Source organism: Esox lucius, chromosome 4, assembly GCF_011004845.1.
Source record: "Esox lucius isolate fEsoLuc1 chromosome 4, fEsoLuc1.pri, whole genome shotgun sequence".
Lineage (NCBI taxonomy): Eukaryota > Metazoa > Chordata > Actinopteri > Esociformes > Esocidae > Esox > Esox lucius.
The window spans coordinates 33,305,447-33,323,092 of record NC_047572.1 but is presented as its reverse complement, the minus strand read 5'-3'; the positions used below and the strand labels follow the sequence as shown (position 1 = coordinate 33,323,092).

The 17,646-nt window shown below is 46.2% G+C and overlaps 1 protein-coding gene across 3 annotated transcripts in view; it reads left to right on the top strand.

Moving 5' to 3' along the window:
- Positions 1-17,646, top strand: part of drp2 (dystrophin related protein 2) — a 170,462-nt gene that overhangs the window by 101,082 nt on the left and 51,734 nt on the right. For all 3 annotated transcript variants that reach the window (XM_029119414.2, XM_029119412.2, XM_029119413.2), the window contains 2 exons: positions 3,142-3,319; positions 14,204-14,360. In XM_029119414.2, the coding sequence (XP_028975247.2) occupies positions 3,273-3,319; positions 14,204-14,360 (204 nt within the window). In that variant the 5' untranslated portion in view covers positions 3,142-3,272. The remainder of the gene's footprint in view (positions 1-3,141; positions 3,320-14,203; positions 14,361-17,646) is intronic.

Here is a 17,646-nt window from a genome sequence, read left to right as displayed (position 1 = left end):
CGGAGCTGTATATTTGAGCTAAATTCCAGCCACACTAATTGATATAGGTTACCCAATTCACAATCACAAAGAACTAAATAACTTAAAAAATGTATTCACTGAATGTGGGCCATGTTTGCAAGAACGCCCTGGAACATGATACAGTAGAAGCAATGCTACCAAGAAGACAACAATTCTTCCCAGTCGATGTAAGAGAGTTGCCATCCAGCCACAAGAAACTGCTACATGGAGTTATTTCAGCCAATGGGGGCAAAAATATATTTGGAAGTTATTGGTGTACTTTTTTTATACGCTTTTTAGAAATGCATTTATTTTAATTCCATAAAAGTTAATTGTCTTATGATTTGTTAAACCGGACTACATTCATCAACAAATGTAGTTTGAAATTAACTCAAATTTCCATATACCCAAATATGCATAAAGATGGTGATTTACTTTTCACATGGCAGTAAAACAGGGATAAGATACAGACGTTTGCATAGATTCTCCTCTAATCAGGGCTTCATGTATTAACCATGCATACATTTCTCAGTAAGTTCACATGTGGAGATTCTAGGATTGGTGTGTGCAACCAATCTTGGGGATTTTCCTTCACAGCTTTGTCCTGTTTTCCCTAAAATGCGAAGAGCTGATTATTTATTACATTTCCTTCGTACCACAGGAACTTGGCCCTGTTTTAGGACAGAAGAAAGCATACGCCTGTTTTCCATAGTTCAGTTTCGTCCAGTACCTCAGATTCAATATTTTTTGGGTGTTTGTACATCTCACCCCAAAACATATGGCCATCCTTGGAGAACGTGGTGGGGTGGTCTGAATGGCTTTGCTGTGTTTTATAGTGTTTGGATGGCCGCTGTTCTCTTTAACTTGCTTGGTATGTTGACTTTGTGTACCCTGAGATCTATCAATATAACTCTCCAATTTCAGCATCTCCTTCAGTGCCTTTAGTTTGGTGAGAAAATGGCTAATTTAGAACTTGTTAAAACATATGAATACAATAAAACATACTAAAACATTTTAATAAATGGAACATATTTTGCGTTCTGCACGCTAGCATGGACTACATATTTCCTACTCTTCCTTTGTTTCTGGCTGATACGACTTAAATTGATGTGAAGAGGAGATTAAATTCTCTGACAGCTCATTTAACAGACAGGGAAGTCATAACCCAACAAATGCTCTCCCATCACTTGCCTGGCTTTGGGCTCTGATTTTCTTAGATGTGTGTGTGTGTTGTGTGTGAGTGACAGAGTTAGTGTATGTTCATGGCGTGTGTGTCTCTGTTTTAGAGAACAAGATGGCTAATCCTGAGTTGTTATGGTGGGTGAGTCAACTCATGGGTCCATTTGCCTAAAAGAGATGGCTTCTTCTGTCAAAACGCTTAAAAATCAACCTGGAACCATGAAAAAAAATCATAATCTTCAAAGTAAACCTCACAAATTATGATAGGTTTTAACTTGGCCATATGAATGAAAATGTTTAAGGTCACAGGAAAAATTAGCATGGACCAGAATTCTATTTATTGGTTGCGCACTAAATAATTTTATTGTGAATTGTTATGTAACTTTTCTCTAGATTATTGATGTTTTAAATTCTACAGTATTTTATTCTGGCAGACAGAGTATTAACTCTTACTCTTTTGCAATTCGGTTTTATTTACCAAAAGAATTTGGTAAGCTGTTTAAAAAGAACTGTTCCGTTGCAAATTACCTTTGACAGTTAGAAAGAGTTAGAGAGGATTCTGTTTACCATTGGTTATTTCCCTCCAAGTATATATCCAGTGTCTTATCACAGGATGAAGTGTGAAAATCCCTCAAAATCCTCTGTTGGTGCCTACTCAACTTCTGTTTAAATTTCCAAGTTATTTTGAAATCAGGCTTGGATGCACTGATTTCATTGGGGAAAACTTTCTGACATTTCCTACTCATTATTATGTGCATAAGAGCTTTACCGTGTGTTCCTATGAAAGACCCACCCTCTGGATAGAAATAAAATGTATACTGGTTTTCCGAGCCAACTCTTTCCATATGCTAGCATTTGAAGGCCAAGAAGAAGTGAAAAAATTAAAAGTTACCACAGTTTTCATTAAAACTACACACATTTTCTGGAACTTATCATTCATGCTCGCCTGTCTTCAAAATAACTATTTTTTTGCTGTCTTTAAGTAGTAGCTGGCACCGTTCAGTAGGCTGAAAAAGCTGGAGCATGATTTAATATAAAACATATCAAACAGACTGAAACAAACAGGCTTTTAACGTCTTGTGAGTCCTCAACTCGAGAAGGGAAATTGAAGCACGCAGGACTTGTAGCTCAGATTAGACTTTTTGAAATGTTTCTTATTTATTTAGCATCAAGAAGTTTGATTAAAAAAAAAACACTGGGTTTGAGTAAACATACACATATATAATTATCTATTTATGTTACATAACTGCCATTTCCCTATGAATGTTAAGATTTGATCACATTCAGAAGAACGATGTGAACATGGGTCAAAGGGCACTTCACTTTCGCTGGGTCTTGAGCAGCTCAAAAGCACACCAGGCTAAGAGGACGGTTTCACGCATCTCCATGTGCTGCACATGCGTGTTTAAGAGCGGGTGGATGTGGCGTGTCTAAGAGCGGGTGGATGTGGCGTGTCTAAAAGCGGGTGGATGTGGCGTGTCTAAGCGGGTGGATGTGGCGTGCCTAAAAGTGGGTGGATGTGGCATGTCTAAAAGTGGGTGGATGTGGCATGTCTAAGAGCGGGTGGATGTGGCGTGAACTGAATCCCTGGTGCCCTCCACCTCCATGAACGGGTCTCATTCCCACCTAGAAACGACCGGCAGGAGCGCTGAAGCCTGGGAGGGAGGTTTCTGTCTCTGCTGCCGTGTCCTGCGGCTTAATGGAATGGAAGGACGGGTGAGGTTGCGTCAACGTTGCCTCATAGTTTCATTCATCGTGTGACTGACAGTGTTTTGGCTGAGCACAAGTCCATGAGCCCAGACGTCTGAGCGTCTCAGGGGAGAACGGATACAAATGTCCCCTGGTCGAGTCAGTAATGTGCATGAAAACGCTCCTATTCACCAGTGCATCTACGATCCGTTATGATGCAGCAGCATAGGTAGGTGTACTAATGTGTGTGTGTGTGTGTGTGTGTGTGTGTAGCTGCGGGGCGGTCAGGGTGGCCAGGATGCCACTGTGTCCCCTGCCAGACCACCGTGGACCCTGAGGGGCAGGAGGACGGGCTGGTGGCCACGGCGTGTGGCAGGCTGGGAGGTCAGCAGCCAACTGGAGACATGAACCTCTGCTGGAACGAGATCAAGCGCAAGTCCCACAACATCCGGTAAGGTGCTGATCACAATCGGGTTTGGTGGTCTCAGTGGGTCTGGAATGGCTGTGGTTAGAACCCAATATATATTTTCTTCCCTCTGATTGGTCTTTGGGTGAACGAGGTCAGCTCTGAAAAATATCTGACATGAAAATGTCTAATTTGATTAGTGGAGATGCAACATCAGAATTGGGCTTCCTCTAAATCAAGCCAGTTGGGTTTCAATGGGAGTAGAATGTGTTTTAAATTGGGTTTCAATGGGAGTAGAATGTGTTTTGAATTGGGTTTAAATGGGTATGGGATATGTTTTTACATTGGATTTCAATCCAGTCAACCTACTGTACTGGAATTGAATGGGTGTGGGAGAGAATTAACCAAACAACTTTAAATGTTTCAGAAACAGGTTCTCCAGTACTGATGTTTCCATCTTCTTCCTCTCTGTTCGAGCATCTCCCACTTGTCGTTTAGATTTGTTTACTGCTGTTCCAAATATTAAAAAAACATTGTTTCTATAATGTACTGTCATGTATTGAGACATTCTCCCACACATCTCCAAGTGGGCCTATACATTATTGATAATAATATGTGTGTTAAAACCCGAGCAGCCCCTCGTTCGGCTACACTTCAGAGGTCTTGCATTTGCCAAACAATTAGGGACCACTGTGTAACAACTTTGATGCCTAATTGGAAAGCGTCTGGCGTGTCGTTGATGTGTCTTCAAATTAGCCGGAATCCGGTTGGCCGGACTGGCCTCCTAAATTACCGACTTGACCCCAATCATCCTCCTGCTTGGGGGACGTAGGGAAGACTTCTGTGGACATTCATTTGGACTGTTCCCCCTGCGGTGTATTGTAATGAGATCGCTATGAAAAGCCTACAGTGGCATGAAGAAACACATGCAAACACACACACGCGCACACACACACACACACACGCACACACGCACACAAACACACACACACACAACATACCCCTGCTGAAATCCTTTGGGGCCCCAGGGGGAGAGGGACAGATCGCTATGACAACACGTTTTTAAAGAGTGCAGCTTGGTCCCTGAGGGATGTGTACCCGGCTGTGGGCCAACTCCTGGAAGAGTGGACATTGGTTTCATAATGGCTTGTCTGGGTTTTGACGGACAGGACGTGGCAGATCCTCCAATCCCGTGGCCGAGAGAGGAAGTGGAGGTGGAATAGTGGGAGGATGAAGTGGGGGCGTGAAGTCAGCTGTCCTCCCTCCCCTGCTTCAGCCTGTCACTTCAAACTGTCCTACAGCCTCCTGTCTCCTGGTACAGCCCTGGACGGACCAGCTGCAACCAGCTCACTGGTTCCTCTTAGTGTTCTGTCAGAGAACCTGTCATATTGTTGAACCATTATTAGTCAGTCACCTTTGATCGCTCAGCTTGCTGGGATGCTTTGATATGCCTCGTCCCACGTCACCAAACCAGGTAGTTCACTGGATCTGAAGCTGTTGTTGGGATCGTTATCCCTGCCTGTTCTCAGGGACTCATGCCTGTAGAGGTACTCACTCTCTTCAGTGAAAGAGACTCCATTCTCAGTCTTTTAATGATGTTTGTTATACAGTTACAGAGTCAATAGTTTATTGCCTGTGATGTGTTATGGTTACGATAGTGAAGCCAGGGCTCCATATAATACCGGAAATCTCACAATTAACACTACATGATCAACTATTAACCCAGACCAACACTGGACATTATTGTTGCTACAACATGAAGGGCCTCTACTGTTGCTAAACTGTGAAGGGCCTCTACTGCTGCTACAATGTGAAGGGCCTCTACTGCTGCTACAATGTGAAGGGCCTCTACTGCTGTTACACTGTGAAGGGCTTCTACTGCTGCTACAATATGAAGGGCTTCTACTGCTGCTACAATATGAAGGGCCTCTACTGCTGCTACAATGTGAAGGGCCTCTACTGCTGCTACAACGTGAAGGGCCTCTACTGCTGCTACAATATGAAGGGTATCTACTACTGCTACACTGTGAAGGGTCTCTACTACTGCTACACTGTGAAGTGCCTCTACTGCTGCTACAATGTGAAGGGACTCTACTGCTGCTACACTGTGAAGGGCCTCTACTGCTGCTACACTGTGAAGGGCCTCTACTGCTGCTACACTGTGAAGGGCCTCTACTGCTGCTGCACTGTGAAGGGCCTCTACTGCTGCTGCACTGTGAAGGGCCTCTACTGCTGCTACAATGTGAAGGGCCTCTACTGCTGCTACACTGTGAAGGGCCTCTACTGCTGCTACAATGTGAAGGGCCTCTACTGCTGCTACAATATGAAGGGCCCCGGCGGTGAAACCTGTCAACTGTACAGTCCTGAACAGAGAGTGGATGGCAGAATGATCAGTTGGATTTCTGTGTTTATTTCACCTAAATTATAATCTTCATTTTTCTCATCATAATGCCAGAGGTCATGGTGGTGAAAACAGAATGCTACAGAAAACAACATACAATCACAGCACTGTCTGAATGTTAGATGAAGGGTGTAGCTGCTTGTTGTCTTGATGATGCCCTTGTAACAGTGGGGCATTGTCCAGGAGGAGTGTGTTGAACCGCCACGCTCTGTGGCTCGAGGAGAATTCCCTCTGGGGGTGACATGGGTGGCAGCCTGGCATGCTGGGAATGTGTGCCCGTAAAGGACGGAACACATGGCACGGCTAGTGGGGTTCCAGAACCCCACCCTCTGTTCCGCTGTGTCTCAGTTCCCCTGTGTGGGGGCGTGTCTCTGTGTGTGGGCGGGTGTCTCTGTCAGACAGGTCTGTGTGGGGGCGTGTCTCTCTACGGGCATGTCTGTGTGGAAACTTGTCTCTGTGGGGGGCGTGTCTCTGTGTGGCCTGTCTCTGATGGGGCGTGTCTCTGTGTGGCCTGTCTCTGATGGGGCGTGTCTCTGTGTGGCCTGTCTCTGATGGGGAGTGTCTCTGTGTGGTGTTGCATAAATGTGTCAATAAAATTAAATAGAAATACCTGATAACTTTTCAATGTAAAGAAGATAAATGTAATAACTGAAAAACTAGAAAGAAGGCAAATACTTTTTCATGTCAACGGGATTTTTAACAGTTTGTGTTAGAATTAGGTTTTGGTCGCCTCTGGGCTGTTTAAGGTTTCTAATTGGTCCCCTGTAGAGAAGCCTCACCTAAGCCTGGTTGTTGATGCTGTTTGAACAATGCCATGCTTGAAACAGTATATGCTTGATGTTATCCCTTTGATAATAAATACCTGTTTGATGTTAAATGCCCATTTCACAATAAACATCAGTTTTTATAATCAGTAGCCCTTTGATATCACTGTCAAGGTAATACCAATTTAAAGTCTTAGATTTTTCTGTGCCAGGTTTCTAACGTTAGAAAGCTGCAACACAAACAATGTGAAGGCTCAGGCCAACATACACCCAAACAATCCCAAACAGCTTTCTAACCTACATTAGAAAGCTGGACCTCAGTCTTTGTGCTGGGCCACTAAGTTAGCTGGGCCTCTGCCTGTCAGCTGGACCTCAGCCTTTGTGCAGGGCCACTATGTTAGCTGGGGTAGAACAAATCATATACTCTTTGTGAGATTGAAAACAATGTGGCATCAGTTTGAATTGCCAGGAAGAGATCACATTTGTGTGCAAATACCAGGAAGCATTGGTTTAGAGACATTTCTCCAGTCCCTCGGGGGAACAAAGACATACAGAATTGGAGCAATCCAGCAATAAGATATGGCAGCTCTGAGGCGTGCCGCGCGTTGCCTTTTTGTTTCCTCTTTCGTAAGCCAGCCGGCTGATGAACACACACGTACGCCCCCCCCCGGAGTGTGTTAGGGGAGGGGGAGGGTCTCTGCTGGTCTCTGTGTCTGACAGACAGGCAATGGAGCCCTCACATCTACCCTCCAGACTTTGTGACATTCAAGGGCCTCTTACTCTCACGATGACACTTGTTTCCCCGGCGAGCTATGACTGACGACAAACACACTGTAGAGGGAAATGCAATGGTTGCCACTGGGATAATGAGGCCCTGAAATGTAGCTGTTTTAACATGAGCACACTAATTGTAAGTTGCGTTGCATTAAAAGCATCCGCTAAATGGCTAAAATGCACTTGTCATTCTCACAAGAGCGTCCTCTATTATTTGCCTTGTGTCCTCGACGTCCTCTATATCTGCTTTGGTCTGTTGCCTGGTTGGTTACCCATGCCTGTTTGGTGTGTGGCCAGGTTGGTTACATGGAACACTTTGGGTGCGTGTTGGAGTTCACCCGAGCCTTCACATTGTGTGTTGTATAATAGCACACATAATGGCACATCTCTGTGCGTTTTTGCACAGCCAATCCGTTTGTGTGTCTGTGTTCTTAACAACAGTGGGATTCACACAGAGAGCCAGCGAATGTTGGTTAATGAGGGAGGTGAGTCAGTGGTTTACTAGGCAGGAGGGAGGCTGTCATTAAGACTCTGTACTCCTTTTCCTTCTGTAGCCCCAAGCCCTGCTCCATATAGTCAGTCCTTAGTTCTGTAGCCCTGCTCCATGTAGTCAGTCCTTAGTTCTGTAGCCCTGCTCCATGTAGTCAGTCCTTAGTTCTGTAGCCCTGCTCCATGTAGTCAGTCCTTAGTTCTGTAGCCCTGCTCCATGTAGTCAGTCCTTAGTTCTGTAGCCCTGCTCCATGTAGTCAGTCCTTAGTGCTGTAGCCCTGCTCCATATAGTCAGTCCTTAGTGCTGTAGCCCTGCTCCATATAGTCAGTCCTTAGTGCTGTAGCCCTGCTCCATATAGTCAGTCCTTAGTTCTGTAGCCCTGCTCCATATAGTCAGTCCTTAGTGCTGTAGCCCTGCTCCATATAGTCAGTCTTTAGTTCTGTAGCCCTGCTCCATATAGTCAGTCCTTAGTTCTGTAGCCCTGCTCCATATAGTCAGTCTTTAGTTCTGTAGCCCTGCTCCATATAGTCAGTCCTTAGTTCTGTAGCCCTGCTCCATATAGTCAGTCTTTAGTTCTGTAGCCCTGCTCCATATAGTCAGTCCTTAGTTCTGTAGCCCTGCTCCATATAGTCAGTCCTTAGTTCTGTAGCCCTGCTCCATATAGTCAGTCCTTAGTTCTGTAGCCCTGCTCCATATAGTCAGTCCTTAGTTCTGTAGCCCAACCCACTCCGTTTCTATTTCTGTCTGTCCTTACCCCTTCTCTTTTCAATTCCACTTCTTATTTTTAGGAAGGTCATACACCTTTGCCTCTTATGGGGGTGAAAAGACACAAGCCTCAAAGAAAATGTTTCTGAGATAACCTGCAGGCACCCCCCCACTGTCTCCCTCTCAACCTCTCTCTCTTTCACCATCTTTCTCCCTCCCTGTCTCTCTCCCTCCCTCTCTATTTCTCTCTCTCTCCTTTCTCTCTCTCCCCCATCTCTGTCTCTATCTCTCTCTCTCCTTCTCTCGCTCTGTCTCTCTCCCTATCTCTCTCTCTCTCTCTCTCTCTCCCCCATCTCTGTCTCTATCTCTCTCTCTCCTTCTCTCGCTCTGTCTCTCTCCCTATCTCTCTCCCTCTCTCTCTCTTTCCCCCATCTCTGTCTCTATCTCTCTCTCTCCTTCTCTCGCTCTCTCTCTCTCCCTATCTCTCTCCCTCTCTCTCTCTCTCCCCCATCTCTGTCTCTCTCTCTCCCTCTCTCTCTCTCTCCCCCTTCTCTGTCTCTATCTCTCTCTCCTTCTCTCGCTCTGTCTCTCTCCCTATCTCTGCCTCTCGATCACCCTATTTCTCCTTCTCACTTCTTCCACAAAACAGCCACTTCATTATCTTCTGCATTAATTAATCAGTGAACCGCGACGGAACCTTCCCACCGTAATCCACATCCTGGGTTAAGGAATTCTGTTGGCTCCTTCCCTGTGTTCTGTAGGTACCAGAGGAGCCGACACCCAGCCTGGAGTGAGTCCCAGCAGCCTGTTCAGCAGGTCCCTTTCATGGGTGTCTTTTTGTAATCATTAGTTATTTGTGATCCTGATGGATGGTCTTGAGGGGTCTTCATTACCCTGTGAGGAGGGAGAGGCCTGTGGGTCTGCCTCATGGCCATGCCGCCACACACCCCATTAGGCCATTGTTATTGATTCCCTTTAGTCTTGAAGCCTGATGGCTCATATATTGATCTGTCCAACCCCATACACACAACTAGTGTGTGGGGTGCTGTGCTAACGCACTCAAGCACATATATACATAAATACACACATGCATAAATACACACACACACATACGCCCACACATATATACATATACCTACACAACCACATGTATACACACACACACACACTCTACACACACACACTTGGGGTTGCTTAGAAATGTCCTTGTTTTTGAATGAAAAGCAAAAAATAATGTCCATTAAAATATCATCAAATTGATACAGTGTAGACATTGCTAATGTTGTAAATGACTGTTGTAGCTGGAGACTAGATATTTTAATGGAATATTTACATAGGGGTACAGAGGCCCATTATCAGCAACCATCACTCCTGTGTTCCAATGGCATGTTGTTTGCTAATACAAATGTATCATTTTAAAAGGCTAATTGATCATGAGGAAACCCTTTTGCAATTGTTTTGCATCTGAAAACTCTTGTGCTGATAAAAGAAGCAATGGAATAGTCCTTTAGACAAGTTCAATATTTTCAGCATCAGCATTTGTAGGTTTTATTACAGGCTGAAAATGTCCAGAAACAAAGAACTTTCGTCTGAACCTCAACAGTATATTCTTGTTCTGAGAAATGAAGGCTATTTCATGTGAGAAATTGCCAAGAAACTGAAGATCTCATGCCCCTCCCTTCACAGAACAATGCAAACTGTCTCTAACCAGAATAGAAAGAGGAGTGGGAGGCCCTGGTGCTCAACTGAGCGAGAGGACAAATACATTAGAGTGTCTAGTTTGAGAAACAGACGTCTCACAGGCCCTCTACTGGCAGCATCATAAAACAGTACCCACAAAACACCAGTCTCAAAGTCAACAGTGTGAAGAGGTGACTCCAGGATGTTGGCTTTCTGGGTAGAGTTGCAAAGAAAAAGCTGTATCTCAGACTGGCCAATAAAAAGAAAAGATTAAGATGGGCAAAAGAACACTGACACTGCAAAGAGGAAAAACTCAGTCTGTGCGTGTGTGTGTGTGTGTGTGTGTGTGTGTGTGTGTACGCGGGTGTGTGTGTGTGGGTGTGTGTGCGTGTGTGTGTGTGCAGTACATTCTAAAAGTCTAGTGCAGAAAGGGGGATATTTGCTAATGGAAACTCCTTCACTGCACAGTTGCCTGGATGGAGGTGTGACCGCTCTTCTGTTATGTCACCCTCGTCTTCTCCTCTCCCTGCTTGGTGTCTGTTAGCTCCGGACAGCGAACAGGGTCTATAAAAAGACTTCCCATTTAATCCTGGTGTGAAATAACTCCATGCTTCCAGGTGCCCCTGCGTTCAGCCCAGACCGGTCAGCACAGCTGGATCTGTTCTGGCGTTCTAGCCGGTGGCCCTCTGCCAGTGGCGGTGATTCCTTTGAATCAAATAGAGCGTGGCGCTCAATGTCTGTTCAAGGACAGGCGTGATGCAATGCTGACTGAAGCCACCTGGTGAATCTTCAGATGAGAGGAGGTCCTGATGATCCCACCACACTCAGAGAGAAGGAGGTCCTGATGATCCCACCACACTCAGAGAGGAGGAGGTCCTGATGATCCCACCACACTCAGAGAGGAGGAGATCCTGATGATGATCCCACCACACTCAGAGAGGAGGAGGTCCTGATGATCCCACCACACTCAGAGAGGAGGAGATCCTGATGATGATCCCACCACACTCAGAGAGGAGGAGGTCCTGATGATCCCACCACACTCAGAGAGGAGGAGATCCTGATGATGATCCCACCACACTCAGAGAGGAGGAGGTCCTGATGATCCCACCACACTCAGAGAGGAGGAGATCCTGATGATGATCCCACCACACTCAGAGAGGAGGAGGTCCTGATGACCCCACCACACTCAGAGAGGAGGAGGTCCTGATGACCCCACCACACTCAGAGAAGAGGAGGTCCTGATGATTCCACCACACTCAGAGAAGAGGAGGTCCTGATGATTCCACCACACTCAGAGAGGAGGAGGTCCTGATGATCCCACCACACTCAGAGAGGAGGAGATCCTGATGATGATCCCACCACACTCAGAGAGGAGGAGGTCCTGATGACCCCACCACACTCAGAGAGGAGGAGGTCCTGATGATCCCACCACACTCAGAGAAGAGGAGGTCCTGATGATTCCACCACACTCAGAGAGGAGGAGGTCCTGATGATGATCCCACCACACTCAGAGAGGAGGAGGTCCTGATGATCCCACCACACTCAGAGAGGAGGAGGTCCTGATGATCCCACCACACTCAGAGAGGAGGAGATCCTGATGATCCCACCACACTCAGGGAGGAGGAGGTCCTGATGACCCCACCACACTCAGAGAGGAGGAGATCCTGATGATGATCCCACCACACTCAGAGAGGAGGAGGTCCTGATGATCCCATCACACTCAGAGAGGAGGAGGTCCTGATGATCCCACCACACTCAGAGAGGAGGAGGTCCTGATGATCCCACCACACTCAGAGAGGAGGAGGTCCTGATGATCCCATCACACTCAGAGAGGAGGAGGTCCTGATGACCCCACCACACTCAGAGAGGAGGAGGTCCTGATGATCCCATCACACTCAGAGAGGAGTTCCACTCTAGCCTGATAGGTCGGGAAGTTGAGGCCGTCCGTCTGAAGCCCAGGAAATTGTCCATGAGGTCCGTGACCTTTGGAACTGTGGCATCTTTGACGCACAGCGTGTTTGTCAGTGTGACAGTTTGGAGACAGTTCTCGTTACACACACACACACACACACACTCACACTGCGGGCTAGCCATTATGTTCTGGCCAGAGGACAGTGCATCCCCATGGGAAATAAGCCTCATGTGTCCCTGTAAGCTGATGGATCTGATCTGGAGCCTGTTCTACTGGGGCATCACACTAAAACATCCGCTCTGATTCAATTAGCACTGAGCTGGAGGAGAAGCAGAGAGCGATACACACAGGTTTGACTTTGGACATATGGCGCTGAACACAGAGGCGTATACAGACAGACAGGCTGTCTCTACAGGATTTATTTTGCACAGGCATGCACGCAGAATCTAGCCAATCAGTGGGAAGTAGATGTCTCAGGAAATAACAAGCCAGACTGTTGTTTGACAGATGTCATTGTCTCTGCAGGAAACAACAAACAAGTATTGTGGTTGCATGTTTGTCTTCTATTTTTATGCATCTAAAACACTCCTACAACACTCCTACAACACTTCCACAACACTCCTACAACACTCCTACAACACTCCTACAACACTTCTACAACACTCCTACAACACTCCTACAACACTCCTACAACACTTCTACAACACTCCTACAACACTCCTACAACACTTCTACAACACTCCTACAACACTCCTACAACACTCCTACAACACTTAGTAATGCACAGCTTTTTCCTCTTGTTGACATAGTCGTCGTGTTTTCAGTAGCAGTGACAGCACCTCCCATATAACCTCCTCCTCCTCTCATATAACCCTCTCCTCCTCCTCTCATATAACCCTCTCCTCCTCCTCTCATATGGCCCTCTCCTCCTCCTCTCATATAGCCCTCTCCTCCTCCTCTCATATAACCTTCTCCTCCTCCTCTCATATAGCCCTGTCCTCTACTCCCATATCACCCTGTCCTCCTTCCTTCCCATGTAGCCCTGTCCTCCTCCTCTCTCATATAACCAGCTTTGTGGCAGGCGAAGCGGTAGCGGATGGCTCTTTCTCTTTGTCTCTGGCTCGCTCCCTCTCTCCCTCCCTCCCTCTCTCCCTCCCCCTCTCTCTCTTCTTCTCTCCCTCTTCCTCCCTCCTCTCCCTCCCTCCCTCTCCCCCTCTCCCCCTCTCCCCCTCTCCCTCTGTTTCTTGTTCTCTCTCCCACTCGTAGGCTGTTTTGACAGTGTTGGGGACTGACATTCTGCAGGAATAATGATATTTTGAGCAGTAGCTGCAAGCTGGGGATCTGTGTAATTGAAAGACTGGGGCTTTTTCCCAGCCCATCCTCCCTGTGCCCTGCTATGCTCCTGACGGAGCTCCCCTGATTTGCCCTGACAATCCCTCACACTGCTGGCAGGTGGCAAACAGATACGTTCTAGGTTTTATTTATTCTGAGTTCACTCCTTCCCTCTCCTCTCAGGACGTAGCTTGGGGGTAATGTCTCACCTCAGCCTGCGACGTCATAACACTGAATATGCCGGCGTGATTGATTTCTTGTTCCACCTTACGTGTGTTGATGCATGGGGAATTGAGATGGCATTGTGCACCACAGCCATGGAAAAGATATTGAATCTACTCATTGATTCACGTCATTCTCCAACAGCCCAAGACTTTCTGCTCACAGTGACGTGATTGAATATCTCATCCGTCTGTTCAACATCTCATACATTTAAAGTTGCATCTCTCAGATCCAGGAATGCTCTGTTTTTTCAAATGCGGATTGTGGAACAGCAGTATACGAAACAAAATGGTAGATGTTAGACTGTCTGTTTGTCTGTCTGTCTGTCTGCCTACTTCTCTGTCTGCCTTTCCATCTGCCTACTTCTCTGTCGGTCTGTCTGTCTGCCTACTTCTCTGTCTGTCTGTCTGTCTGCTTCTCTGTCTGTCTCTCTGTCTGTCTGCCTTCTTCTCTGTCTGTCTGTCTGCCTACTTCTATGTCTGTCTGTCTGCCTGCTTCTCTGTCTCTGTCTGTCTGCCTACTTCTCTGTCTGTCTGTCTGTCTGCCTACTTCTCTGTCGGTCTGTCTGCCTGCTTCTCTGTCTCTGTCTGTCTGCTTCTCTGTCTGTCTGTCTGTCTGCCTACTTCTCTGTCTGTCTGTCTGTCTGCAGGGTGCGACTGGAGGCTTTCTCTGACAACAGTGGGAAGCTTCAGCTGTCCCTGCAGGAGATCATAGAATGGCTGATGGTGAAGGATGAGGAGCTGTCCGAGCAGCTGCCCATAGGTGGTGACGTGGGTTCTGTCCAACACCAGAGGGACTTCCACCAGGTACTGGGTTTGGCTACTATCACACTAACGAGCCCAAACCGGGAAACCGGGCTCCCCAATCCTGTTCCCTGATCTCTAACCTGGCTCTGGATCAGAACATCTGCTAAATAACCTAAATATAAATGTATGACGGGTTCTAGGAATAGGGTTAGGGACACTTGATTTAAAGTTAAACTACATCTTTTGCTTGTGGCACTTGAAAGTACTGTGACTTGGTGCCATTTTCTATGGCTTCCAGACATGCATGAATGTTTTCTAGGAGAAACACAGGGTACTATAGTTAGAAACTATTGTTGAACCCATAATTTGTGCTGAGCTGCAAGAATGTGCGTTTCAATTTCTATCCAGTTCAATTGTATTGACCAAACAAATCCAAAAACCCTGTCACAGCACAAAACCCACAGCTCGTTGTCTCCCAAGAAACTCTGTAGTTACCAGTTTGGAATAAATAGGCAATGTTTCATTGCTGTGACATTAACTTTAGTTGAACCTATTTATCCCGTTTCCACTACTCCGTCCTCCCATTCCCTCACTACTCCGTCCTCCCATTTCTCCACTACTCCATCCTCCCATTCCTTCACTACTCCATCCTCCCATTCCTCCACTACTCCATCCTCCCATTCCTTCACTACTCCATCCTCCCATTCCTCCACTACTCCATCCTCCCATTCCTCCACTACTCCATCCTCCCATTCCTCCACTACTCCATCCTCCCATTCTTCCACTACTCCATCCTTCCATTCCTCCACTACTCCATCCTCCCATTCTTCCACTACTCCATCCTCCCATTCCTCCACTACTCCGTCCTCCCATTCCTCCACTGGGATTTATCTACTTTCAATTAGCAACCACTTCGATTATCTGAGGCCTCCTTAATTTGCCCATCCATCAAAATAACGACTCTTTTCCAACACTCAAGTCTCACTTCTGCAATCTGCGGGAGAAGGCATCTGTGGCATGAAGAGGGTGTGTGTCAGGGAGGCAATAAAGAAACGCTAAACCATTGTTCAGTAAGAGCAGTTCCACAGTGGCAATCTTTTTAATTGACATGTTAAAAAGCCCCGGCTGCCCTGTTCACATGGAGGGGGAAAGAGACTGCTTGAAAATAGAGCTAAGATTAGTGGCGCCGAGCAGGCATGTGAAGGTTTCAGGATGTGAGAGGGGGAGAGATAGTCACTCATTTTCAGGTTACTTGTTTTCTACTCCTCCTCATTCTGTGAAGCATTTTGAAAATCCTTCCTTGCAATGGTTTCTGGGTTGTTTATCCATTTCCCAGTAAAAACAGCTCCATTTGGTGTGATATCTCTCCAGAACACAAACAGGCAGGGTAGAACGTACTGTGCAGTACAAACACACACACGTGCGAGCGCACACACACACACACACACAGACACACATCATAATTGGTCCTGTACTACAGCAGAATGCTCTTTCCACCTTCGTTCCAATTTTCTGTGCTGTCAGTTTGTGCCGCGTGTCTCCGAGGGGAGAGAGCCATATTGACAGTGAGAGTGGTCCTCTCATGCCCCCCCTCCCACTCTCCTCCCCCTCCACCCCAGCCGTGAAATCAGCTTCCCAATTAACAGGACAAAAATCATCCAGTCACACGCCATCTCTCTCCCTCTCTCTCTCTCTCTCTCTCTCTCTCTCAACCTACCTTCTATTTCTCTCTTTGTCTCTCTCTATTTCTCTCTTCTCTCTCTCTCTCTCCATCCCTCACGTTAAGAGATTACAGCCCACAGTTCTGTCCCTCCCCGCAACAATACTACGGATTCTGTTTCTCAGAATGATCCTGCAGAAATCGACCGTGAAGTCTGTTACCTGAAACACTACAACCCCCTCTTCACAGCCCCCCCCACCAACTACCTTCTGCTTCTTAAATATACTATTCCTTTATAATCTGGTATAAGATGCTTCCCTTCCCCAAGCATTGCGTTCCTCCAAAACTTTTCCCAGAAAACAGAGAGGAAAATTGCACTGAGTTTTCTGTGGAGAATTACATGGTTTTAAGAAATTTGAATTATTGATCTTAAGTGGATTTAGTCTGCTGTGTTTTCAGTGTGTGGGGATGTTTTCCCGTGTATGTGTGTGTATGTGTGTTTGTGCATCGCTCTGTAAGTATGAATATGTAGCATTTTGTAAGTCTGTGTTTGTGTGTGTGTGTGTGTGGTCCAGAATCTATTCAACCAAGAGGAGTGTGTGTGTTCTGTGTGGTGAAGTGAGCTCAGTGTAATCAGGAGACTGGGGACTAAATAGAAGACGTCAACATTTTCTTGAAGGGGCTTTGAAGCCATTTCCACCTCTGCCCGTGTCTCCTGTCCTCCATAATAGATTGTGTATCCTAATCGGCCGCGCCTGTCACTGTGAAATTAAACGGGGGTAAAGCAACCCCCAAATTCCACGGTGGGTGCTCTCGGCTGAAACGCACATGGCAAATTAAAACCTGCGTTTCCGTAGTAACCTCACCAGGAAATGGAATCTGGAACCGCTGTTTCTGGCCGCTTGCGTGGCATCGGTTGCATCTCTCTGCTCAGTGGAGCTCTGCGTTTTATTCAGTTGGCTGTTTTCAGGGAGGGACTGGCTGCAGGGGTGGGGCTTAATCGGTTCAGTCAGTCAGCTCGCCACAGGGAAATCCAGCTTGTAACGTAGCACATTTGACATTTAAAAAATGTAATCTCTTTATGGACGAACAGGATACATGACATTGAGGGGGATATGTGTCAATTTTAAACCACAATATTAATAAGAATCAATCTCCAGGGACAATTCAGTTGTTATTAGTGAATGGAAAGTTAGAGTCAGTAGTGATTAGTGAATGGAAAGTTAGAGTTAGTAGTGATTAGTGAATGGAAAGTTAGAGTCAGTAGTCATTAGTGAATGGAATGATAGAGGCATTAGTGATTAGTGAATGGAATGTTGGAAGTCAGTAGTGATTAGTGAATGGAGAGTTAGAGTCAGTAGTGATTAGTGAATGGAATGTTGGAAGTCAGTAGTGATTAGTGAATTGAATGTTAGAGTCAGTAGTGATTAGTGAATGGAATGTTGGAAGTCAGTAGTGATTAGTGAATGGAATGTTAGAGTCAGTAGTGATTAGTGAATGGAATGTTAGAGTCAGTAGTAATTAGTGAATGGAATGTTGGAAGTCAGTAGTGATTAGTGAATGGAAAGTTAGAGTCAGTAGTGATTAGTGAATGGAATGTTGGAAGTCAGTAGTGATTAGTGAATGGAATGTTGGAGTCAGTAGTGATTAGTGAATGGAATGTTAGAGTCAGTAGTGATTAGTGAA